Source organism: Podarcis cretensis, assembly GCF_951804945.1.
Source record: "Podarcis cretensis genome assembly, chromosome: 4".
Classification (NCBI taxonomy): Eukaryota; Metazoa; Chordata; class Lepidosauria; order Squamata; family Lacertidae; genus Podarcis; species Podarcis cretensis.
Genome location: NC_137173.1, coordinates 80,931,354 through 80,955,967, shown reverse-complemented (window position 1 = coordinate 80,955,967; position 24,614 = coordinate 80,931,354). Strand labels below are relative to the sequence as shown.

The 24,614-nt window shown below is 42.0% G+C and overlaps 1 protein-coding gene across 8 annotated transcripts in view; it reads left to right on the top strand.

Moving 5' to 3' along the window:
* The first annotated feature begins 224 nt into the window (after window positions 1–224).
* MCF2L (MCF.2 cell line derived transforming sequence like) overlaps window positions 225–24,614 on the top strand; it is a 119,281-nt gene continuing 94,891 nt past the window's right edge. For 2 of the 8 annotated variants that reach the window (XM_079972501.1, XM_079972498.1), the window contains exons 1-2: window positions 227–444; window positions 5,144–5,333. In XM_079972501.1, the coding sequence (XP_079828627.1) occupies window positions 5,165–5,333 (169 nt within the window). In that variant the 5' untranslated portion in view covers window positions 227–444; window positions 5,144–5,164. Of the gene's footprint in view, window positions 445–643; window positions 791–5,143; window positions 5,334–11,513; window positions 11,677–21,393; window positions 21,734–24,614 lie in introns of those variants that run through there. The other 6 variants (XM_079972497.1, XM_079972491.1, XM_079972493.1 and 3 more) reach the window with 5 other exon arrangements.

The following is a 24,614-nucleotide window of genomic DNA, read 5'->3' as shown; positions in this document are numbered from 1 at the left end:
TTCCGTTTTCCCACCCGCTCAGGTCCCTTTTTTTGCTCAGTGCAGCGCATCCTCCTCCTCCTCCTCCTCTTCCCCCACCGGCAACAAAGGAGCCCTGGGCACCCCGCTCCCCTTCCTGCCCGGAATAGCGGTGGGCTGGAAGGAGTGGGCGGCGCTCGGCTTGCATGCAGGCAAGGCTGAGGAGGTGAGGGGCGCCGCCGCCGCCGCCGTCGGTGCTGCTACCGCTTTCCCGCTCGCGCCAACTCCACGCGGCGTCCCGGGCTGCCCCGGAGAAAGGAGGCAGGTTCTCCCCGTGCCGTGGGCTGGAGAGGAGCTTGCGGGTGAAGGAGGGCGCGGAAAAAGAGGAAGACTGCGAGGCGAGGAGGGAGCACCTTGCCGGGGAGCGTCGCAGCCCTCAGAAAAAGCAGCAGCAGCAGCAGCAGCAGCAGCATCCCGGCCCTGGAGGTGAGCGCGAGTCATGTGCTTTGTGTGTTTGTTTGGGTTCAGGCGGCTCCTCCTCGTCAAGGGGTAGCCATGGGGTGGGTGGGGGGAAATGATTTGAATCCCGGCTGCTCCCGCCTTTACCAGCTCTCCTACTCAGTGCGCGTTCGTTTGGGGTGGGTGGGTGCTGTGTTTGTTTCCTCGCCCTCCTTTGCTGCGAAAGAAAGGTGAGCGGAGGTTAGCTGCAAAGCGGCGCTTCCCGCGCCCTCACGCCCCGCCGGTTCCTTTGTGAGTTTGGAGAGAAACCCAGTTTTGCTTCCAGAGCAGCGGCTCGTCGATGGGGATTGGAGGCAAGGGCCGTAGCCCTGGGGTAAGAGAGGGCTTTGCCTTGCATGCAAAAGGGGCCGGGTTAAATCCCCTCAGGCTCTGTCTTTCCGTAGGCCTGGGGGAAACTCCTGCCTTGAAACCCCTAGATTGCTCCTGGCGGTCTGCAGAGACCATATGGGTCTGGCGTTGTATATGGCGACTTCCTATGCACCCTCTTTCACCCGCTTGCTTGTAAGTCCCACTAAGTTCAAAAGGGACTTCCCTACCTTAGTAACTGTGAAAAGACTACTTCCTGAAAGCCAGAGTGAGTTGCCCACCTGTAATGTCCATTGTTGTGTATTGGAGGGAATTAGACCAGGTGTGTCTTGACATGTCATAGATGTTGGTACTGCCGTGAGAAAAGATGCACTTGCTGAAATTCCTTTTGCTCACACAGCAGCCGAAAGGCACAAGGACAGACACCTTGGACTCTGTTGTGTGTTGCCCTTCCTCTTTCACATGTATTTATTAGACATATCCCGCACTTCATCATAAGATCTCAGGACGGTTCGCAAGATATGCTTTCTCTATCAGCTTTAATGTCCCAGCTGCAAGTGGGAATATGAGAATTTATTTTAACAAGTTTATATAACTATGTTAGAAACTGAGCTGGGAGCTAAATGGCATCTTAAACCTAGGTTACGGGCGTAATGACGAAATGTCTAGGCGAGCTTTTTTTTATAACAAGAATACAGAGCTGAAAATGAATGAACTGCAGCTAAAATATTATGTTCATTTTTCACATGGTCTAGGCCTTCCCCTGCCCACCCCCTTAATATTCTTAGGGGGGTCTTTTCCCCAGTCTTCAGAGAGTAGCTGGAAGTGGGGAGGCAGAAAAAGCTCCTTTCATTCCACTCTGAAGGTTTAATCTGAAATCTTAGGCACAGTACTGCATTCAGAAACTGCTCACGCTAATGAAATTCCCTGTTGCAAAATGCGCCTAGAACAATGGGAGTTTCGAACACTGTTAGATACTGCTTAGTCATCAACACGAATAAGCTGTTTACATGAAACAGACATTAAAATTGCCAGGAAAATCAGATGTTAAAAAAACTTAGGGAACCTTAAAAAATATATAATTCAGAATAGAAATTAAATTAGTAGTTTCAAAAATGCACATTATAAAATAAAATTACATATTAAAATGCACATCAGATATACATGTCTGAGCAGGCCTAATTAGAGTCGCACGCTTCAGTTATTGCATATTGGTATAAATTTGCGGAAGGGACGCAGGTGGCGCTGTGGGTTAAAGCCTCAGCGCCTAGGACTTGCCGATCGAAAGGTCAGCGGTTCGAATCCCTGCGGCGGGGTGCGCTCCCGCTGCTCGGTCCCAGCGCCTGCCAACCTAGCAGCTCGAAAGCACCTCCGGGTGCAAGTAGATAAAAAGGGACCGCTTACCAGCGGGAAGGTAAACGGCGTTTCCGTGTGCGGCTCTGGCTTGCCAGAGCAGCGATGTCACGCTGGCCACGTGACCCGGAAGTGTCTCCGGACAGCGCTGGCCCCTGGCCTCTTAAGTGAGATGGGCGCACAACCCCAGAGTCTGTCAAGACTGGCCCGTACGGGCAGGGGTACCTTTACCCTTTACCTATAAATTTGCGGTGGCGGGTGTTCATTGGAACTGGGAATATGTAAGGTAGAGAAGCCAAGAACAGGTCTTGGGATCTTCCTAAAAATGTTCAGCAACTTTCAGGGTGTTCTGGTTTTTGCTTTTTGAGATATGGGAACCCTAAACCAGAGCCAACAAATTCTACTTCCACCCCCTGCCTGACTGCTGAATTTTACAAGCGCAGCAACAAAACTAAGGAAGAGGAGGTTGCCACATGCTTGTAAGCAAGAAGTCAAGCATGGGGGGGGGGCTGGTTCAGGCCAGACTGAGAGGGATGGTGGGACAGTGTGCCATTTTCTCCCTAATGGGCCAACCTCCACTAGTATACAGTGTAATATTGTGCATATCTATTCAGAAGAGTTTGGATTTGATATCCCGCTTTATCACTACCCGAAGGAGTCTCAAAGCGGCTAACATTCTCCTTTCCCTTCCTCCCCCACAACAAACACTCTGTGAGGTGAGTGGGGCTGAGAGACTTCAGAGAAGTGTGACTAGCCCAAGGTCACCCAGCAGCTGCATGTGGAGGAGCGGAGGCGCGAACCCGGTTCCCCAGATTACGAGACTACCGCTCTTAACCACTACACCACACTGGCTCCTCATTGACTTTCATGAATGAGACTTAACTCTCAGTTCGGTGGTAAGGTTGCAGCCATGGATGGGATCAGTTACGTGTTGAAAGGATAGATAGTGTGGTTTGTTTTTGTTTTTAAGTGTATAAATTGCAGTTGATGAACAAATGACAATCTGGGGAGCAGTGGAATGGGATGGAGCGTGTACAGCCATTCTGCATAAAAAGCCCTGCAATACCTGTCAGCCAGGTATAAGTTGTATACAGCACCTACCTGGATGGGATTCTTGGGCAGCCCTCTTGCCACTGAAGCACCTTGTTTCAGGATCCTCTAATGGCAGTATCATTGCCTCTTCTGTACTTTTTACTGGATCCTTACCCTCCCCAGAGACATAGGGTGGATATTAGCACCACAGCCTAAAAATATAATTTATATCCATGGATAATGAAAAAGCCCAATCCTATGTTATGTTGCAAGTTAAGTTCCACTGTATTTAACAGAGTTTACTCCCAGATAAGTTGTGCAGCCAGGCATACTTACTTGCGAGTAAATTCCATTAAGCACAACGGTGCATACAATACAACCCCATTAAATGGAAGCAATTGTTGAATTGATTATCTTGGTCTTCTGTTAAAAAATGTACATTATATTTAAAGAAAGAGTCCTGTATTAAAAATCTATAGTTTTTCTTCTTTCATAGAAGTACGGTAAATATTACAAAGAGATGGCAACCAGTAGGGTGAAGAGATATCATGTACCGTAATAATAATCTCTTTCAGGTTAATTGTTCCCTTTTTTCCTGTGTGGTTAGGAAAAAATGCCGTGTCTCAATTTAATTTGCAGTTACATTTTGCTTGGAGCTGCTGAGCTACTGAAGTTCTCTTGAATTGTTCCACTGGAAATTGTATACACTTTTCCATGTGTTTTCCAAATATGTGACTTTTTAGCAAGGTGCAGAATAATGCAGGCTGGGGGGAGCTATAAACTTAATATCTTGAAATATTAAAGTATATTTCATACCCCTTAAAATTCATATCCATTTAAATTTTACAAAATTATGTGGTTTGGTTTCGTTGGATTTGTGAAGCTTTTGTAGTTCCTCAGAACCCTTTGGACAACTCACAACATATAACATCAATACCCATAACCATAAAAATACAGTATTTCAACAGATAAAAATTAGAATCTCCAAACCTTAAAATAATCTGCAAGCAGCAAGCCAACAGCTGAATAGCCTTGCTCCATGTATGCCCTCTGGAAGAATTTTTAGTTTTATTTGTCAACTAGATGAATAAAGTATTCATCGTAAACAGCCTGCCAGACTTTCCTAGGGGGAGAGTTCTAGATGAGGGTGCTGCTACTGGAAATGCCCTTGGCTATATATGGCTTTTAGTTTGTCACCTGGTTAAAAATGGATGAAAACAGGGAATTTAATGCATTTTAAATGTCTTCTGTCTTGGGCAAAATTCATCTCTGCCAAGAATTTGTGCAATATGGGTATGTCATCGCTTCCTTGGTTTTGGAGCTGTTGCTTTTGAGACACAGGCTGCCAGAATGCTGCAAGACCCAGGATTTTATTTTAAAAAAGCCTTTTACATACACATTTATATTAAAAAGCCTTCTGCCCTCAGCTTGATGACAAGTTTCTGAAAGGAAACCAAAAATAAGAAAAGCACTCTGACTGGTAAATCATTATCCTATTTGCGTTTATTCAGAAGTAAGCCCTATTCAGTTCAGTAGGATTTACTCGCAGGGAAGTGGACATAGCCTCTGTGACTTCTGGCCTGATAACTCTTCAGAAAACTGAACATTTAGGCTAATCATTGCCAGCTATCTCTATAATCCTGCCAGGTTCAGCTTGTGAGAGGTGATTTGATGCTTCTCAATATGCCAGAAATCATTTTCTGAAAAGGAATGTTACATTATGAGATAATATATACAGCATTACAAAGGGCAACATTATGAGCAGCTTGGTCTTTTGTCTAAAAACATTTGCACAAATTAAATATTTGTTAGGCCTACAGAATATGCAAAATCTGTATTCCAGTTTTTGAAACAGTCCCTACAAAGTGGCCTCCAGTTTAGAATTAGGTGATGTGTTGTACATTACAAGGTGCAGAAGACCTGGGGACATGAGCATGCTTGTGGAAGAAACTTTTTTTTTCTTTTTAAATTATAGGAATTGAAGTAAGATACTTTGATGTCTAATTACTGGAGGTTTGTCCTGTGTAAAGAAAATGGAAGTTGCAGCTGTTTTTCAAAAGACAATCAGCCTAATGAAGGGAAAGAAGATATGGATCACCACATTGTGGTATCGGACATCATCCGGCTTGTGCAAGATAAACAGAACATGCTGGCAGTACAGCCAGGTAAGGCAATCTGTGCTACACCTTAGAAACACTTTACAATAAAGCCAGTCTTCCTCTATGTCATAGATAAAGTCACAAAGAAAATGGGCAAAGGAGGGAATACATTTTTTAAAATGTTGCTAGGAAACTCAGTTCCTTTCCTCCCACATCTTTGACCCTGTGGCCTCTCACACTCACCTCTATATTCCTGTTTCTCCTATTCATATAGAAACGGCACAGGAGAGGGGTGTTTATGACAGAAAAAGTGTTAAGAGCAGGAAGGAGGTAATTTGTTAACAAATGTGTGATGCTGTGCCAATAGCTTTTCAGTCTGCGTGTAATATGTGCTCTCTCACCTGTGTTCTCACTTCTGTGTCTCCAATCAGCACATCCATTTCCTGCTTCTGCAAAATGTAGGATAAACGAGTTCTATGTTTTGTGATAAACTTATCTTTAGATTTGCATTTGCATCTTTTCATTGCATCCTAGAACTTCAGAACTTGCTTTCAATACGGTTATTCAGCTAATGTTTGATACTTTATAGCTAGGGTAATTAATTTGGCGTGCAGTAGACATGTTTCTGGAAAAATAGTGAGTCGTCCCCCCCCCCAATTATCTACCACTTTGCAGATGCTTCCTCCCCCCACCCCACCCCCGTTTATGCCATACACTGCAGCTAGCTACTTAGAGCAAAAGGGTTGTCTGGTCTATTCAATGTAAGCAGATTTTAGTTTCCTGAAATCCACCATGAACATTCTGATTGTGAGCCGACAATAATACTGTCCAGAAACTCTAGGATGTTAATGTTGAATCAGACTCAAAACTGGAAGTATTGCACAAGGACACATTCCTTAGCCAGGTTAATAAAGTGTTTGAAAACAACTGAATTAAAATATCCTGGGATATTTTGCACACATACCTCCCCCCTCCCCCTCCCCCCCCCCCCAAATGATAAGTGGCTAAATTTGAAAAAAATGCTTTAGGGAAATCTGCTTAGTTATCTTGATCGCACAAACAGGCTTTTGAGTTTGCTGCAATTCCTGTACAGTTCAGAAATACTTGGTGGTGAAAATAGCTAGCAATGGATGGATATCATATACTGGAAGGACATTATAGGAGTCTGGTGAATAAAGTCATCTACATTTGACGATGCAAATTTGCAAGAGAAAAATCCATTTCCAGGTACCAAATGTTCAGGTGCAGAGTGAATGCACATGGGGGCCAGAGGGATCAGGTTCACATCCCAACCTAAAAACCCAAATGAAAAAATAATTAAACCTTTACTCATTAGAAAGCCTCCGTAGGAAGCCTCTGTACTGAACATGGATATAAACATTTCTTTTTCATCACTGCAGATATTTAATTAGAAAATGAATAATAATAATAACAATAAATAATTTATTTATACCCCGCCCATCTAGCTTCGTTTCCCCAGCCACTCTGGGCGGCTTCCAACAAAATATCAAAATACAATAGTCTGTTAGACATTAAAAGCTTCCCTAAACAGGGCTGCCTTCAGATGTATTCTAAAAGTCTGGTAGTTTCTCTCTTTGACATCTGGTGGGAGGGTGTTCCAAAGGGCGGGTGCCACTACAGAGAAGGCCCTCTGCCTGGTTCCCTGTAACTTGGCTTTCTGCAGCGAGGGAACCGCCAGAAGGCCCTTGGCACTGGACCTCAGTGTCCGGGCAGAACGATGGGGGTGGAGATGCTCCTTCAGGTATACTAGACCGAGGCCATTTAGGGCTTTAAAGGAATGCCTTGCTAAATGTACAAAAATAAGAAGATGTTTTGTGATTGGGAAACAAAACAGTTTAAAATTGATAATAGGATATTAAATGGGCATATGATAGAAATACAGCAAGACAAATGAGAGCATATCAATCTGTAATAGCTGCAGTTAGATGTCAAATATAACCATGGTTTATTTTGATGGGAAGGAGCCTCTGTGAGGCTCAGGCTTAGGTGCAGCCTCCCCTCCTCTGTGGCATGACCACAAGGAGGACTTCAGAAGCCTTTGCTTCTGTCTTTGATTAGCTGCAGCTTGTCATTTCACCCATACCTGACAAACTGTGGTTAATCTTAAACTATTGCCAAACCATGGTTCTGAAGCTGCGTTGTTTCAATAAACCATAGTTCAGATTAACCATAGGTCAGGTTGTGTATAATGCTAAGTTGGAGTTATTAAAAAGGAAAGTAAAAGCTTCAGCTGCACTGAGGAGAAAATACAGGGGGGAGAATATGGTTTATCATGTCCAAACACAGCCAGTATGTGTGTCAGTTGTTCAACTTGTTTCAAAAATGCAAATTGTCAGTTTATACATTTATGTAAATTTCATTTCACAGCTGCTATGTTCACAGGCTCTAGAAATCTTGAGCAATTATATTTATGAGTGGGGGGGGGTGAAGACAGTCATCAGGCAAGCTGGGTTAAGATTGGGGGGGAAGTTCCCCTTAGTTTGACATCCAGCAGAGCTTTCTTCAGCAGCACACTGCTAGAAATGGTAATTCTGCACTCCAGCAGGTGTTCTTTAATTATCTTGGAACAGATTCAGCTTAGCTTATTATCAATATAGTAGTCATTTTAATAATGTGGAAATTCAAATGAGAAAGGAAATCACACACCCTGGCAGAAAGTCGTCTGTTATGCATCACACATTTTGCTAAATCCAGTTATCAAGTACAGGCTTCATTCATTAATCCCATACTGCCTCCTGAAAATCAGGAGTATATCACAGAATCTTAGAATTGTAGGGTTGGAAGGGACACAGACGGTCATCTAGTCCAACCCCCTGCAGGTGCAGAACTTGGATTTTCATTTTTTGTGTGAACTAGTGATACATAAGTAGTAATGCTTCCCATTTAAGTTACCCAAGATTCAGGTTTTTATTTCCTAAAATAATTAAATGGAAGGAAGCTTGGATGAAAATTGTAGTTTTCATTGCTTTTAGTTAACTGCTTTGACCATCACCACTTAATTTTACCCTTAAAGGGTGTACTTAAGTAAGTGGAAAGTTTTACTGCTACATTTTGTGCTGGTAATTGAATCTTTAAGCTAGACTGGCTCAGCATAATAAATATGAAATGAGGTATTAAAAAAATATTTTATGTTGTGTTTACTGCCACCTTATATCAAGTTACGTGACTTTTTTTTGGGGGGGGGGACTGACAATAATTTCCCTGAAGAGACTTGCTTTACTTGATACTACCTTGGAATTAACCTTGGCTTTATTTAGTATTAGATTAGCTAACTATACTTCAAAGGAGAACTCCACAGTACTTTTTAAAATGGGGTTTTTAATCCACATTTATATGCTACAGTACCAGTTAGCCCAGTATGCTAACTGGAGTATGCACACCCTGGCTTAAACGATTGGGGGGGAGGATGAATTTGGATAATCGGAAGAAAGCTTTCCTCAGCCAGATGAATGTAGACCAAGAATGTGAAAACGTAGGTTTTTGTTAACTTCAACACACACAGTTCAGGTATTTTTTGGAACTGACATTAATTGACCTGAGCAATCTTTACCTGGAGACGCAAGAGATCTTGGTGGCTAGGAGTACAGTGGTACCTCGGGTTACATACGCCTCAGGTTACATATGCTTCAGGTTACAGACTCCGCTAACCCAGAAATAGTACCTTGGTTTAAGAACTTTGCTTCAGGATGAGAACAGAAATCGTGCTCCGGCAGCGCGGCAGCAGCAGGAGGCCCCTTTAGCTAAAGTGGTGCTTCAGGTTAAGAACAGTTTCAGGTTAAGAACGGACCTCCGGAATGAATTAAGTACTTAACCCGAGGTACCACTATACCTATTTCTCGCTATGGCCCCTGTTGGGCAGGTATTACTTGGTTACTGTATTCTGTACTTCGTATGGCTTCTAGATTGCAACATACTCTACCTGGGGCTGCCCTTGAAAGCAATTCGGAAACTTACAACTGTTCCAGAATGCAGCAACTAGCTTGTGGCCTGTGGTTCCATTTAGAACTCACTTAACCTCTTTTTCTAAAACATTTGCACTGGCTGCAGTTCTTTTCTGGATCCAGTTCAAGACACTCACATTAGTGTTTAAAGCCTCAAATATCTGAGGCTTCCCTACAAATTCCCAAAGTGTTCAGATGAACGGAGGGACCTTTCTTGATAGTTCCACCTTTCTTGGAGTGCTGGAAATGTTGCCTTGGGAGAGGTTTTTCTCTGTGGCAGCCCCTAAATTGTGTATTTCCATCCCTGCAGAGGTGCATCTAGCGCTTCTGCTGTATGCAGAAGATAGGCCTCTTTACTCCCCTTGGCCTTTGATACTTTCCTCTTCATTTTAAAAGCAAACTCAGTGGCTGAAATTGGTAGCTTATCTCCCTCATCTGATTCCTGGTGAGAGGTCTCTGCACAGACATGCTTCAAAGAAATTAGAGCAGTGATGCTTTTATAGCCATTGATTAAAATGTCTGTTTTGTGTCTGAGGTAATTTGGCAGTTTCTGGGTTCTTCTTGGTTTTGTGGATTTATGTCACTGGTATTTTGTGCAAGACCTTTGTGGGGAGGGGAGATTTTCATTGAGGTTTTGGCTGTGGCAATGGGGAGGCTAATCACCCTGCCTTTGTGGTTCTGATTTGGGTTGGCAGGCTCTTGAGTTCCTGAGCTTTTTTGTGTAAAAAAAACCAAAACAACTATTCAGAAAGGACTTGGCGGAAATGGATTGCTATTTTATGGCTTTGAAAGAAAAATAAATTGAACTTGGATACAGAACAGAAACTGTTAAATTGACATAATCAAAGGCCTACATGTGGGGTATTTTCAGATAATAAAATGGACAGAGCACAGAAGGTCTGGAAGGTGCACCCCCCCTTGCTTCTGTCAAAGGAATTGTTTTCTTTATTTTTATTTCCACGTAGGCCTTAAAATCTATGTGGACAGATTGTTTCTTATCATAGCCCTTGAGGGCTAATTCCATGTTTTCACCAATCAGTGCTGTCCCATGTATTTCCAGTTTATGTTTATAAAAACATAATGCAGAATTCTAATTCTTACAAACACCAGTAATACAGGCAACCCCTGATTCTCCGCTCCTCCACATGCAGCTGCTGGGTGACCTTGGGCCAGTCACACTTCTCTGAAGTCTCTCAGCCCCACTCACCTCACAGAGTGTTTGTTGTGGGGGAGGAAGGGAAAGGAGAATGTTAGCCCCTTTGAGACTCCTTAAAGGGAGTGAAAGGCGGGATATCAAATCCAAACTCTTCTTCTTCTTCTTCTGGGTCATCACTCACAACAACAGAGCATACATAAATTCCCTCACACATGAAAGCCGCATATCAAGGGGATGTCTAGGCTAGCTGGAATCCTTGTCATCAGGAAGATATGGAAGATTGTATGGAGGAAGTTCCATGATTTAAGCCCTCATCCGCAGTCTTAAGTGGTACAGTCAAGACCAGGGTTTTCGAACTTGTGACCTTTCAAATTTTGTTGGACTCCAACTCCCATAATCCTTGCTGGCTAGAGCTGAAGGATGCTGAAGACGCAACAAGTTCTGAGGACTACAGGTTCTCCAATGTTGGTCTAGAACAGAAGGCTAAGCACACGATATCTGGTTTTGGTGAGAACCAGCCCAAATCATCAACCATGGAAGGATTAAAACATATTGGTTGTGTACATTTTATCTCAGTGACTGTTTTAGAAATTGTATGGCGGTTTTCTTAGTGCCATCTAACCCACCAACACAGATGAGATGGTGAGATATTTGGTGTATGAACCCTTACTCCCCAGTAGGTGTTGCTGTTGAACCAATGTCACAGGCTTAGTGATGGAGACATGGCTGGGAGTTTAAAACAGGAGGAAAAGGAGGGCTTTAATTACTTATAGGGGTTGGCAGCGATTGTCAAAGCAGTGTATATACCACCTAGGGGGAGACAGAAAGCCTGGTGAGCAAGTCCTTTCCCCTTTAACTCTCCCTCTTTCGCCATCTGAGCAACAGACAAACGAAAAACATGCAACAAATCATATGACTTCTAAACGTAATACGTAAAATAGAATTGAGCCATCAGCACTTTTGAACAAACTGGATGTTACTCCCCGAAGTGAAATATGCCTGGTTATTAAAGTGTCCAGTAAATCTCTTTTGAGAATGAGGGTTTCACTGTGCGAACTCCCTCCCCTGTGTTCTGTTTCCAAGGAAACCACTGCGCTGCAAAGGGACTGCATGAAGTTGAATCTGTCAGTTATGCTGCTTGTTGGTTATGTGACTGCAGGTTTGGGATTTAGTACTTGCACTTTTTCTTTTCCTGCTTTAGTCACGTGGTGGATGATACCTTCCTTAAACTTTATGAAGTAAATCTTTGTGGTGAAATAGGATTGTGCTTTTGAAGAAAGCTTCAGGAAAGGTTAGTCTGATTTCCTGGGGCAAGTGTTGGTTGAAAATACACACTCCTCTAATTCCCCATTATATAAATAACAGAAATTTAATTACAGGTAGGTAGCCGTGTTGGTCTGCCATAGTCAAAACAAAATAAAAGAAAAAAAATTCCTTCCAGTAGCACCTTAAAGACCAACTAAGTTAGTTCTAGGTATGAGCTTTCGTGTGCATGCACACTTCTTCAGATACACTGAAACAGAAGTCACCAGACCCTTCTATATAGTGAGAAGGTGGGGAGGGGTTTTACTCAGAAGGGTGGTGGGAATGGGTGATTGGCAGATAGCTGTGATGAGCCTGTTGACGACTCTTAACGACTGCAATAGGTCTTACAGGAAAAAGCAAGGGGTGAGAAGGTGAAAAATGGCTTTGTCATGTATAATGAGATAAGAATCCAATGTCTTTGTTAAGACCAGGTCTCTCCATGGTTTTAAGTTTGGTGATAAGTTGCAATTCAGCAGCTTCTCTTTCCAGTCTATTTCTGAAATTCCTTTGCAATAGAACAGCTACTTTGAGATCTTGTATAGAATGTCCTGGGAGATTGAAGTGTTCTCCTACTGGTTTCTCTGTCTTGTGATTCCTGATGTCGGATTTATGTCCGTTTATCCTTTGGCGTAAGGTTTGGAATTTAATGTTGTTGTTAGTATATAGAACCTGAGTTTGGAGAGTTATTGCATTTGCCTCTTAAAAGGGTTTTAATAGGTAACATCAAATGTTGGGATGGGATAGAGATTCGTGTTTATTGTGATTTTTAGCTTCCATGTCAATGTTTCCTGAACTTGCAGTTGCTCCTTAAGATTCAGTCTAACCCTGGGTAAATGATAGCCAAGTTAAAGCTTTTGAAGAAGATTCATAGCATGAACTTTTTATTAGTAGTATTAAAAATGCTGTGGAGAATCATTATTATTACAGCATGTGGCACTTTAAGGAGTGTTATAAGCCAGCAAAAACACAAGTCCCTGCCTCAGGGGAGTGTTTAATCTGAAATCAACAGTGAAGAAAACAATGTCAGGGCAGAGAGAGTGAGAGAGAGAAAAGATAGCAAGGGATGGATGTGAACAGTTTCATGTAGATGAAGTTGGTTACAGATGGGAGGGATTAATACATGTGTGTTGTTTTAGTAATATTCTGTATGATACTTTTGTCATGAAAGGACTCAAAACTTATATTTAACGCCTTGCAAGACGGAAAACCCGCTAGACAAAAGGGTTTTCCGTTTTGGAGGCGCTTCGCAAAACGAATTTCCCTATGGGCTTGCTTCGCAAGACGAAAATGTCTTGCGAGTTCCTGCGGGTTTTTTTCGCTCCCCCCCCCCTTTTCCTAAGCTGCTAAGCCGCTTATCAGCTGATCCGCTGATAAGCCGCTTAACAGCTGATCGCTAAAAGCCGCTAAACCGCTAATAGCGCTAATCCGCTAAGCTGTCAATGGGCTTGCTTCGCAAGACGACAAAACCGCTATACAAAGAGCCTCACAGAACGGATTGATTTCGTCTTGCGAGGCACCACTGTACTTACCTTTATTAAAGTATTTTTTATAATGTAATTGTAAAATATACCACAGTTCTAGTGGCAAAATGTGGAGATTCTCTTTGTTTCATTCATAAAAGGCAATTTTTAAGGCTTGGGTAGTCTACCCTGGCTTGTTTTCAAAGTAGGATCATGGCCTTAATGACCCTCTGCCCATTAAGACAGAGAGACAGACAGCAGATAACACCATCATCCATTCCTTTCAAAGTCTTAAGCAAAGTCACCTGCATAAGACTTGGAAGAAGGATGCTCAGAGTTTGCCTGTTTAAGCTGTCCTGATCTGGACCTTGTAGGCCCCTGTGTTCTGAACATGAATCTCACCTTCTCCTTGCATTGAATGAGGATGCAGAACAGCAAAACGGGCATAGGTATAGAAAGTGCAGAATTCACCCTTCCCATGGCCTCTCTATCCAAGAATTCTTCTCCCAGGTGCTCACACTTCCAGTATGAGGGGGAAAGCACTTGAGCGAGGGCAGACAGTGGCTGAAGGGAGAGAACCTTTAGGTGATAAGGGGAGCATTCTATACTGTTTACATTCAATACCTCTGGTGTTTAAAATTGAGATACACACCCCTTTCTATGTGATGGGAGTAGAGCTGGGCGATAACTGGTTTTCAACATTGCAATAGTCTAGAACATTATGATATACGGTGGTACCTCGTGTTACATATGCTTCAGGTTACATACACTTCAGGTTACAGACTCCGCTAACCCAGATATAGTACCTCGGGTTAAGAACTTTGCTTCAGGATGAGAACAGAAATCGTGCTCCAGCGGCACGGCAGCAGCAGGAGGCCCCTTTAGCTAAAGTGGTGCTTCAGGTTAAGAACAGTTTCAGGTTAAGAACGGATTTCCAGAACGAATTAAGTACTTAACCTGAGGTACCACTGTACATCACAGTGCCTGATATGTCAGTATATTGCTATGTAGAGGCATGGCTGGCTTCACGGTTTTTCCTGCATCATGTCTGCTCTTGTGAATCCCTGCCCCCCTGCATGAGGCAGGATACAGCTGAGCGGGCAAAATTAACCGAGACTGCAGGAATCAAGAGAAGCATTGGCTGGCTTCATGGTTTTCCCAACATTGTGATTTTTGCATAGTTCACATACACAGAATGGTAGGCAGTTATCCTATAGAAATAAAAGTACAGATCTATTTAGGCTCTTTTTCTCATAAAATATCTTAAAGCGATTTAACAATTTAAAAAACCCCATCAGCAATAAAAAAGCACATATAAAACAATTTCAAGTCCAATACAGATGCCAGTCTGGGATAAAAATAAAAAAATAAATAATAAATAAAAATTAAATAAAGAGAGGTAATGACTAAAGGGAGACAGTTGGGTGGACACCCCATGAGTTTGCTATCTAGCTGCCCTTCACTAACAATGCCAAGGGCACTATAGGAATGACTTCTTGTATTTTTGCTTCTGTTGTGTGATTGGGCAGAGCTACTGTATGTGGGATTATGAATGAATGCCTTTAAATGGAAAGCCCCTGTAAATGTAACTATAGGTGTTTCAGTAGTAATCTTGCTTGGTTACAAGAGGAATTACAGATGTGAACACATTCCTGTTTTGTATATTTGAAATGGAATCTGAGGATATTCCCTCAGGAGGCGAGACCCAGATCTCCCAGATCCCAGTTTAATTCTGTCCAGTGACCACCAGTAGCCTTGTTAAAACATTGATTAAACCAGTAAATTCCATGGGCTCTCTTATATAATAGTGTCAGGGAACTGAACACAGAGGGGGGAAACTAGATGCAATTGAGTTCTTTCAAAATCAAATGTTATATCATTTGATAGTCCCAATCCCCCCCCCCCAGTATTCACATATCAAAGCTCTTCATTTTTTATTTAAGCTAAGATTTTGTAAATATTTTAAAGAAAGGAGGAAAACGTAACTATATTGCTGGTATGATATAATGAGTCGCTTTCCTCCTCAAGGGTGAATTTTCCTTTTCTTTGATATGTACTCAAACTGACAAGGTACTAGTGATGTACTCTTGTTCGGTCCTGAAATACCTTTTGGAATTAATGCTATATGATGATTAAATGTGGCATTTTATTAAAATGCCATTTGCTGCGTTTGTTAAGATTAGCCTGACTTGCTCTCAAATGAATGCTCTTGATTTGTATGTTTAATCTCTTTGCATGGGAGTCATAAGGAGTGTGGATTAAGAGAGCTTTATATCATCAAAGTTAATTTTAAAATGTACATGACTGCACTTGTTATCTTAACAAACAAACAAACAAACCCCGCAACCCTACCATTGTTGCTTTGCGATAAATATTAAGGATTAAAACTTAGTTTGCCTTTATTCAGTCTCTTTATAATTCTGTTATAAATAAAATTACCCCCTTCTGATGCCTTTAAATAAAGACTATACTCAATTACAAATCACAGCTTTCAAGTTTCATTGGGATTGGAGGCAGTTCAGGAGCATATCATTATTTTCTAGACTTGGTGGTATCATTATCACTTCTTTGTGTTCACCATACTTGACTTGCAAAATAAACACTCCAAGTTATGGGCATCTTTGAGCAGAGTGGGGAGTCTACCTCTTCCAGCTACAGGAATTGAATATTGGGTCAAGATTTAGATTCCAGGTGTTCAATTTCTGTTCTAGGAAACACTGGAAGCTTATATAGGCTTTCTCATCTCAAGAAAAACCTCAGTAATGGTATACAGGGTCCTCTAAAAGAAAGATGGCCCACCATTGATTTCCATAATGTTATCTGCAGCAACAGGAAAGTTTGGTTTGTACTAGGCTACATTGTGGTTAAGCTAAGCCAACATGGCTAGGGACCAATATGTTCCACAGACACCTCTGCATCACTAACCAAACGTGTATCTTGGAACATGACCTTGAGTCCAATGTGCAGGTGTTCCTTGACAGACAAACGGATAGACCAAATCTGAAAAAGGCAGAAGGCAATTGTTCCACCCACCCCAAATCCAAGGCCCAATTTGCCACAGAGCTGGAATCTGCAATTATGAAGTGGAATAGATTGTGCGGTCTGGGAGAGCTGGTGTACAGGTGCAGTAGTGTAGGTGACTCATTTTAAATTGGGTAGAGAACCTTTTTGACTCCCAAGGGCCATCCACCCATCAGTTGCATGTTGTCATTATGATGTCAAATGAGTGACAGGTTGGCAGGACCACCTCTCAGAATTCCTTGTGCTTTGCAAGTCTCCACACGCTCTCTTTTTCAGCTGCTCAGATTAAGGACATGAAGGGGGGAGACTTCCAAAAGGCTTTAAGAGAGCCACTGCCCTCCTGTTTGAGCATGTGGAGGGCTAGAAGTTCTTTTAAATTTAGGGGGAGAAACAGTGACCAAGAACCCATGCAGTGGGAGTCTTCTGTAGAGTCACGTAGAAACATACATAATTCTTTGGAAATAAACTTCTCCTTTTTGCAATATGTGGGGTATAATCATTCATGGATTTTAGAATGCTGAATTCGTCTAATGTAATTTTCTGCAGCAGGTTGAGCAAAAGAAATAACCCTATTTGTTGTGATAATGGCTTCCTCAACATTTATCAACTAGCCAAAAAAAAATAATGCTAGAAAAATGCAACCTGTGCTTCTGTTAGAAGTAGTGCAACTCATGCAACACGTTGGCGATTAATATACACAGAACAATAATTATACATACTTTATCAGCCTTCAGAGAAAAATATAAAATATTAAACAAAGCCACAAAGACTTGCAAACTACCCAGCCTAAGGCTAAGCAAATCAGTCTCTTAAGCTTAAACCAAGAAAGAGTATTCTCTATAAGATTGGATATCAATATACATATCAAGACTTTGAGATTAGATCACTGAATAAGGCCAGAAAACTATCTTGGGAGTGTGTACCTGCAAGCCCCAGTTAAAGGGCCCCATCAGGGGCGAACAGCGGCCTTTTGATTACTTGGAGTGCCAGAGTGAAACAGGTGCAAAACGCCAGCACCCTGTCGTCTCAACTTCATTGTCTACAACTTTATTAACATCTATCTACAACTCTACTAGCATCTCTTGGTATTGTGAATACAGTGGTACCTCTAGATACGAACGGGATCCGTATCTAGAAGCAAACGTATCTAGAAGCAAACGTAACTAGCGACGGCACATCTGCACACATGCACATCGCTTTTGGCCGCTTCTGCGCATGCATGTGACGTCATTTTGAGTGTCTGCACATGCGCAAGCGGCGAAACCCAGAAGTAACGCGCTCTGTTACTTCTGGGTTGCCGCGGAGCGCAACTCGAACGCGCTCAACCCGAAGCACATTCAACCCGAGGTATGACTGTATCACCGAACTTACCTTTTGTTGGTATCTTCATGAACTTATCTAATAGACTGAGTTAAGCATTTGAAAAATCCATTGAAACCAGACATTATAAGTTCATTTTAGTCTGGGTACTTCGCCAATCTTTGTGGCTTTGTTTAATGTTGTGCATTTTTCTCAGAAACAAAGAAAAAAGCTTCTATTCTCACCCTGGATAAATTTTATTATATTATACACATAGGAGAACTCAAAAGGTATACAGTATACCATGTACATACTTTGGTTGGATATAATATTACTGTTGATTTTGGGATAGGGTGGGGCTTTCAAATGGTTTTCTTAATACTCAGGCTGCAACCCTAGACAGAGGGTCAGACTTGACTACCGGGGACCTGAGGTTCAAAAAGCTGTAGATCATAAATGTAGCTGCCTTCTGGGTTGTGATCCAAGCAGGACCGCTGGTAAGGCCAGAATATTTTAAATCACTTCGTTGTTTGACATGTCTTTTGCAGAGTAAAAATCTGGACTTGAATACCAAGTGGTATTGAGTTTTCTTCTATTCGCTACTTACTGCATCAGATTAATTTTCTTAAAAGGGAAAAAATAGCTAAGGCTAAAAAGGAAATAAATTTTCTGGGACTTAAAATAGTTGAGGCACATAAATAAAACTAATAGTGTGCTGTGAATTATGGATTCTGCCATCAGACCAGTTGAAAAATCCCACAGTTCAACTGCCTCTGGGTACTTCAAGTTTGTGTTATTTGTTGTAACTTCTGCTACAGTAAATGGAGAGTTCATTACTTAAAAGCAGTGAGGCTTTGCTCTTGGGTTAATTCAACTACCGTGGAAGGGAAAATGGGGGTTTGGGTATCTTAAGAGGTTTCCTGGAGAGATTGCTGCCTTCAGGAAGTGGAATTTGTTAAGAACATGTTATTTATAGGAAGTACTCTGTGCTGCAAGAACTAAGATTAACATATCCTAGTAACCCATAAGGACAACAACAAAAATGCCTCATTAACGTTTGCAGTGTTAATCCTCACACTATTTGTGATGCAGGGACCGGGGCTCAAGAAATAATTAGTGGATATTTGAGCAAATCAGGCCAGCCTTCCAAAATTTTCGATCCAAATAGCTATTGAAGACACAGGTCTTGCACTTAGTCTGCATTCCTGCATGTGTGCTATCTCTAGTTCAAAGAAAGCCCATAATGCAGGACCCACACCATGCAGGGCTCCTGGTAACCTACAAAGGGTTGCCTATTTTTGTGGTTCCTCGTCACAACCTTCCCAAACATGGGAGCAAAAATCAGCTTGCATTCTGGTTTTGTAGAGGAAGGGTAGGTTGTTGTTGTTGTTTAGTCGTTTAGTCGTGTCCGACTCTTCGTGACCCCATGGACCAGAGCACGCCAGGCACTCATGTCTTCCACTGCCTCCCGCAGTTTGGTCAAACTCATGCTGGTAGCTTTGAGAACACTGTCCAACCATCTCGTCCTCTGTCGTCCCCTTCTCCTTGTGCCCTCCATCTTTCCCACCATTAGGGTCTTTTCCAGGGAGTCTTCTCTTCTCATGAGGTGGCCAAAGGATTGGAGCCTCAGCTTCAGGATCTGTCCTTCCAGTGAGCACTCAGGGCTGATTTCCTTAAGAATGGATAGCTTTGATCTTCTTGCAGTCCATGGGACTCTCAAAAGTCTCCTCCAGCACCATAATTCAAGGGTAGGTTACTCACCCATAATTCATACTGAGTTGCTCTACAGCTTTCATAATTCCTGTTGGCTATTATGTGCTAATGGGAGGTGGAATCCAACAACTTCTGGAGTTCACCATGTTGTCTACCCCCTGGTTTATGCAGCACTTGACTGCTTAATCTCAGTCAATTGATTTCAATTTTCTAATGTTCATAAATCAAAAACTAACATAGTAAAAAATGGCTTCTAAGCAAGGTATTTTATTTTAAATGTAGTACTTTAAATTGTTGTGACTCTCCTTGGAACCTTAGGGTGAAGGGCAGGTAATAAATCAAATTATCATCATTATTAATAATAATAATTTAAAATGTGGCTTTTGTCTTAACTAAATAGTGCTCACCTGAAACAACATGGCTGTTTTTTTCTTTTTTTGCAAAGATCATAACACTTCCATCTTCCATTGCCCATCTCAAACTATAAATTTTCACCAGCACTGGGCCAAACTGCCTAGGCCAAGTAAGGCCTCTGCTTGTGGGAGTTTCTAATGTGAAGAAGAGGGAACCATGGAGTCCCTGGGGAATTTATTTTATTTTTATTTAATTCTAATTAGATTAATTAAATGCTGTTTTGTATTAAAACATTTTTTTACCACCCTCCATGAAAAATTCAAGCTTGTGTCATAGCAATATTAATGGCCAAGGGATTATGTCCAGGGAAACACACAAGCTTTAAGAAGGAGGTGGAATCTGTTGTCTATGTTCTGTGAAAAGAGCAAGGCTGAGAAAGAGATCTTTGTCCTCAGTAAATCAGAAAAATTGAGCCCAGGTCTCATTCTAAATCACAGACTCTTTCCCAGTCCTTCCCAACCTTTTTATGGTTTAGCATGCTGAGTTACAGTGGAAGGAGTGAGAAGAGTATATGTGGCCAGGGTTGTACCTTGTTAAGACCATCACAGGACTATGCCTACTTGAGTCCACCATGGCTTTTGACCTGATCTTACTGACTCAATGGCTGAGACTCTCTCTTAGCTGAGTAAACTTGAAGCCATTCTTAAACTGAAGGCAGGGTTTGAATTTAGCAGGGCACCAGGTGCATTTTGCTCCTAAAGATTCTTAATTGCGAGCACTTCCAAAAGTCTGGGTGCCATATTATGAGCCTAGCTGACACTCAAGGATTACTGAAATGTACAGTCATACCTCGGGTTGAAGTATCTTCAGGTTAAGCATTTTCGGGTTGCGCTCTCCGGCGACCCGGAAATAATGGAGCTCATTACTTCTAGGTTTTGCCGCATGCGCAGATGCTCAAAATGACGTCACATGCATGCACGGAAGCGGTGAATCACGACACGCGGACATGGGTTGCATTCACTTCAGGATGCAAATGGGGCTCCGGAACGGATCCTGTTTGCATCCAGAGGTACCACTGTATGTGCTTTGAAGCCTCGAAGTATATGTTCAGGATAGATAATACGTTAAGGTGTTTTAACAATAAAGAGTAGAGTGTTTTGAAAACTGAAGTATGGTACCAATATGTTTTATTGTAAACACCCAATGAAACATGTATTAACAATTTCTGCTAAAAATGTGGTATTAACAGTGTGTCACTTACGTGAATTGCATATTAATTCATGCTTATTAAAATAATAAATAAAAAGTGTTGCTGACTGCCTCCCCTCTCCCCCAGTGATGACTAGACAGTCTATTTTGGCTCCCACAACCCAGGTCCCAGAAGCCATTTGGCTCCTAGCTTTTCTATCCCAGTTTCCAACACTGATTTAAAGACTTAAGGGATACAGTACAACCAAATGTCAATAGCCCTTGACCCACTGGATTTATGATTTCATTCATTTCATTTTATTTAAAAAAGTCCAACCAGGCAGAAATTTAAAAACAAGTATTTCATCTAAACTAGGCTTACTTGGCTGCTTCCAATGGAAGGGAAATTCTGTGTCCTCCCCTTTTTCTGTTCAGAGCTGTATTATCTTTCAAAGCTGTGTTAGCTTTCCTCTTTTTAAGGAAACAGCAGGCAGCATCAATATAGATGTGCTCTTAAAGCAGAGCAGTGCAGGGATGTGCTTTAACTCTTCCAGCGAGGGAGAGCTGGCTAATGAAAGCGTCGTGTTAATTCTGACATCTAATAGCAATTCAGCATGGGAGCAAGGCTGGGTGGTGGGGTTGCTTCATGGAGGAGGGGATAACTTTTTTTTTTTTTAAAGCGATATTGATGTAATTATCATTCCTGACTCTGCCTCTCCACAGCATCCCTCCTGTCTGTGCATTGCGGAGGAAGGGTTCTTGCACCTCCTTTTGAGCTAATATGGAGAAGGAGGATGTAGGGGGGTGTCTGTGTGCAGTAACTGAAATGCCGTGCTGTTGAAGCAGTGCTGCAGGTCCCGTCCCCCCATAATGTTTCTACTTGATGATGGGGAGAAGAATGCTTTCCTGTGCGTTGCCTTTGTTAGAGAATGAGATGCTGGCTAAAAACTGAAGAGATGGCTTTGGAAGAATTGGACTGGAGATTGTATGCTGTTTCTCAGCACACTGGTAGGAGGAGCTGCAGGTCTTAAATACTGTAATGTGTTTTTGACACTTGGTGTTTCTAATAAGATTTTTTTTACAAAACCTGGTTGTAATTGGCATGACAATTACATATGTCTGTTGATGGAAACTTTATCTGCTGATTGATACTAGGACCTGACCTTGCCTTGAACAGTCTTTGTTAGCAAATGAAGGTCTGTATTGAAGCATCCAGGGGAAATGTACACTTGTTCATAGATGGCTCCTAGAGATCAGGTACAAACCATCGCGATTCTCCCAAGATTGCTCTCTAAAAATACAACCTTGAAATTACTTGTGCGACAGAGGGACGCTGTGAGCTAATTTTAGCCTGGCTTCAGACCGGCTTTTTAAATAATGTTTTATTGCAGGACTTGTTTTCTGAATCAGGAAGACAGTCATAGATTCTTGAAAAACCTAATGATGTTTAAGGAATTTTATCATTGTTTAATAGCTGCTTAGTTGTGTCGGAAGTTCCAGAAGTTCCCCTATGCATCTTTCATGAAACAATTAAATGGGCAGGTGCTACGCTAATGTGTGTCGTGTGTAGTTTTGCATATCTGAAACTGAAGAGAAGATGTTGCTTAATTTGAAAACAAGTTTGCATTTCCCCCTGTATGTTCTTCACCAGCAAGCCAGGGCTTTGGAACAAGAGTTGCAGTCCATTCCCTGCAATGGGAAAGGAGCTCCATCTTATTTCAGTGGAAGAAGCTCCTTTCCAGTAATTGAATCGTCCGTGCCTTATCATTTTGCACAAAGATTTTACCCCAAATTTACCAAAAATGCTTTACATATATTAGCCAAGTAATCCTTTAAACAAGCCTATTAAGTAGGCTAGTATTTGTCTTCCTGTTAATACACTACGTTGGGAAGGCAGCAGAGAGACAGCAACCTGCCTAAGGCAAGCTAGTGAGTTCATGGCTGAGTTGAGATTTGAACTACTGACTTGTTTGCCCGTGTTCTAACTACTACCATGGACCAGAGAGCATAGCAAGGATGGATGACGAAGGGGACTTTGTCACATTTGTCCTTTCTCTCTAGGTTTACCCCCCCCCCCTCCCCGCATCAAACATGGTAATCTGTGGTGCTTTACAATAGCACAGGAAAGAGTAACATCGCCCAGAAAGAAGGTTGGATACTGTACAGATTTTCCTACACTGACTTCTCCCCTTCCTTTGCTGTGTGAATAGGTATAAATGCCATACCGCTGGGGGTGGGGTAATAATATCCCCAGAGCCCTCCTCATATGTGCTATTAACATAAGGACATTAAAAACATCCTACTTCCTTGTCATTCTATGCTATTAATGTTGTTCTGCCAGGGTTCCGAACTGTCCTTTCATTTTTTTTCACGAAGTATCTGAGATAATTAACAAAATGGCTGATGATAGTAGAGCTGTGGTGATTAGATGTATTAAGGATTTGCTTAAAGTGAGCAAATGGCTGATAATCTTCGTCTGGTTTCTCTGCTGAACGTTTTCTGTTTCTTATTGCTTTGTTGCTGTTATATTTTATTTGTTATTTTTACTTGGTTTTCATATTGTTGTAAACCACCCTGAGCTCTGTGAGTGCATTGAAAGGTTGAAGTATGAATCTTCCTAATAAAAACATTTCTTAACCAAGTATGTTCTTAAGTGTCGTACATTATTTATTAGTGTTAAGGTAGGGTTGTGTGAGCTTGTGTCCATGCGCTGTGATGTGGCTTCTACTCTTAATTTCTGGTGGTGCTTTCTATCTCTGGGTGCACAAAAATTGAACATTAAACTCAATCTATGACTTGCTGTGCCTCGTAATACAGGTTTTGTGCTTCCTACCATGCAATATATTTTAAGCTCCCATAAAATATGTTGTGAAATAGGAATTTTGCTTTTATTTTTAAATTTCTACTTCCATTTTTATTATTATTAAGGTTATTTGAGCAGGACATGTTGAATGAATTAGATACTTAACAGAGTTCTTGGGGAGGAAAGTGTGTCTGTTTCAGGAATGCAAATATTGCAATAGGACTAAATCTAAGGACACAGTCAAGGTCAAAAGAGTTTTGCTTTTAACTTCTGCAAGCCCTGCTACATAGATAATGCTAGAAGTCAGTGTGATAATTTTTAAGAAGGCTTAGTTTTTTGGTATAGGCAATATGTTTATAATAGAACTGTTATTCGTCAAATTCATAACACTACATATTCATATAAGCTCCAGAAACCTGCATTTCATAAAATGTTATAGTGCTAATTATGCAGAAATGAGTGTAATTTATCAGGTGTGTGTATGTGTGTATCCAGTATACTGTATGTCAGGCATAGGCAAACTCGGCCCTCCAGATGTTTTGGGACTACAACTCCCATCATCCCTAGCTAACAGGACTGGTGGTCAGGGATGATGGGAGTTGTAGTCCCAAAATATCTGGAGGGCCGAGTTTACCTATGCCTGCTGTATGTGGATTGGGCTCTCTGAACCAGTGGCGTAGCGTGGGTTGTCAGCACCAGGGGCAAGGCAAGTAATTTGTGCCCCCTAACCCGTGGATTTGCGCTCCCTAACCCTAACCCCCAGATGTTGCGCCCGGTGCGACCGGCCCCCCCTGCACCCCCCACGCTACGCCACTGCTCTGAACCACTCACAAAAGAGGCCTCAGATTTGCATGGGCTTTGTGCCATATGCAGATTTGTGTCCTTTTTTGTGGGCAGAGTGCTCAAAAAATAAATAGTACAAAAGTCTTACCCTGTTGAATTTCTGCCCTCCCACAGCTGTTATAAGGGTACATGAACCCCACAGGGCAACTCTAAGCTGAGGTAGTAATGGTTGCTGACATACTTGGCAATAGGGCCTAGTACACACAAACATACTTCTGAGCAGACATGTACAGAGAGAGAAGC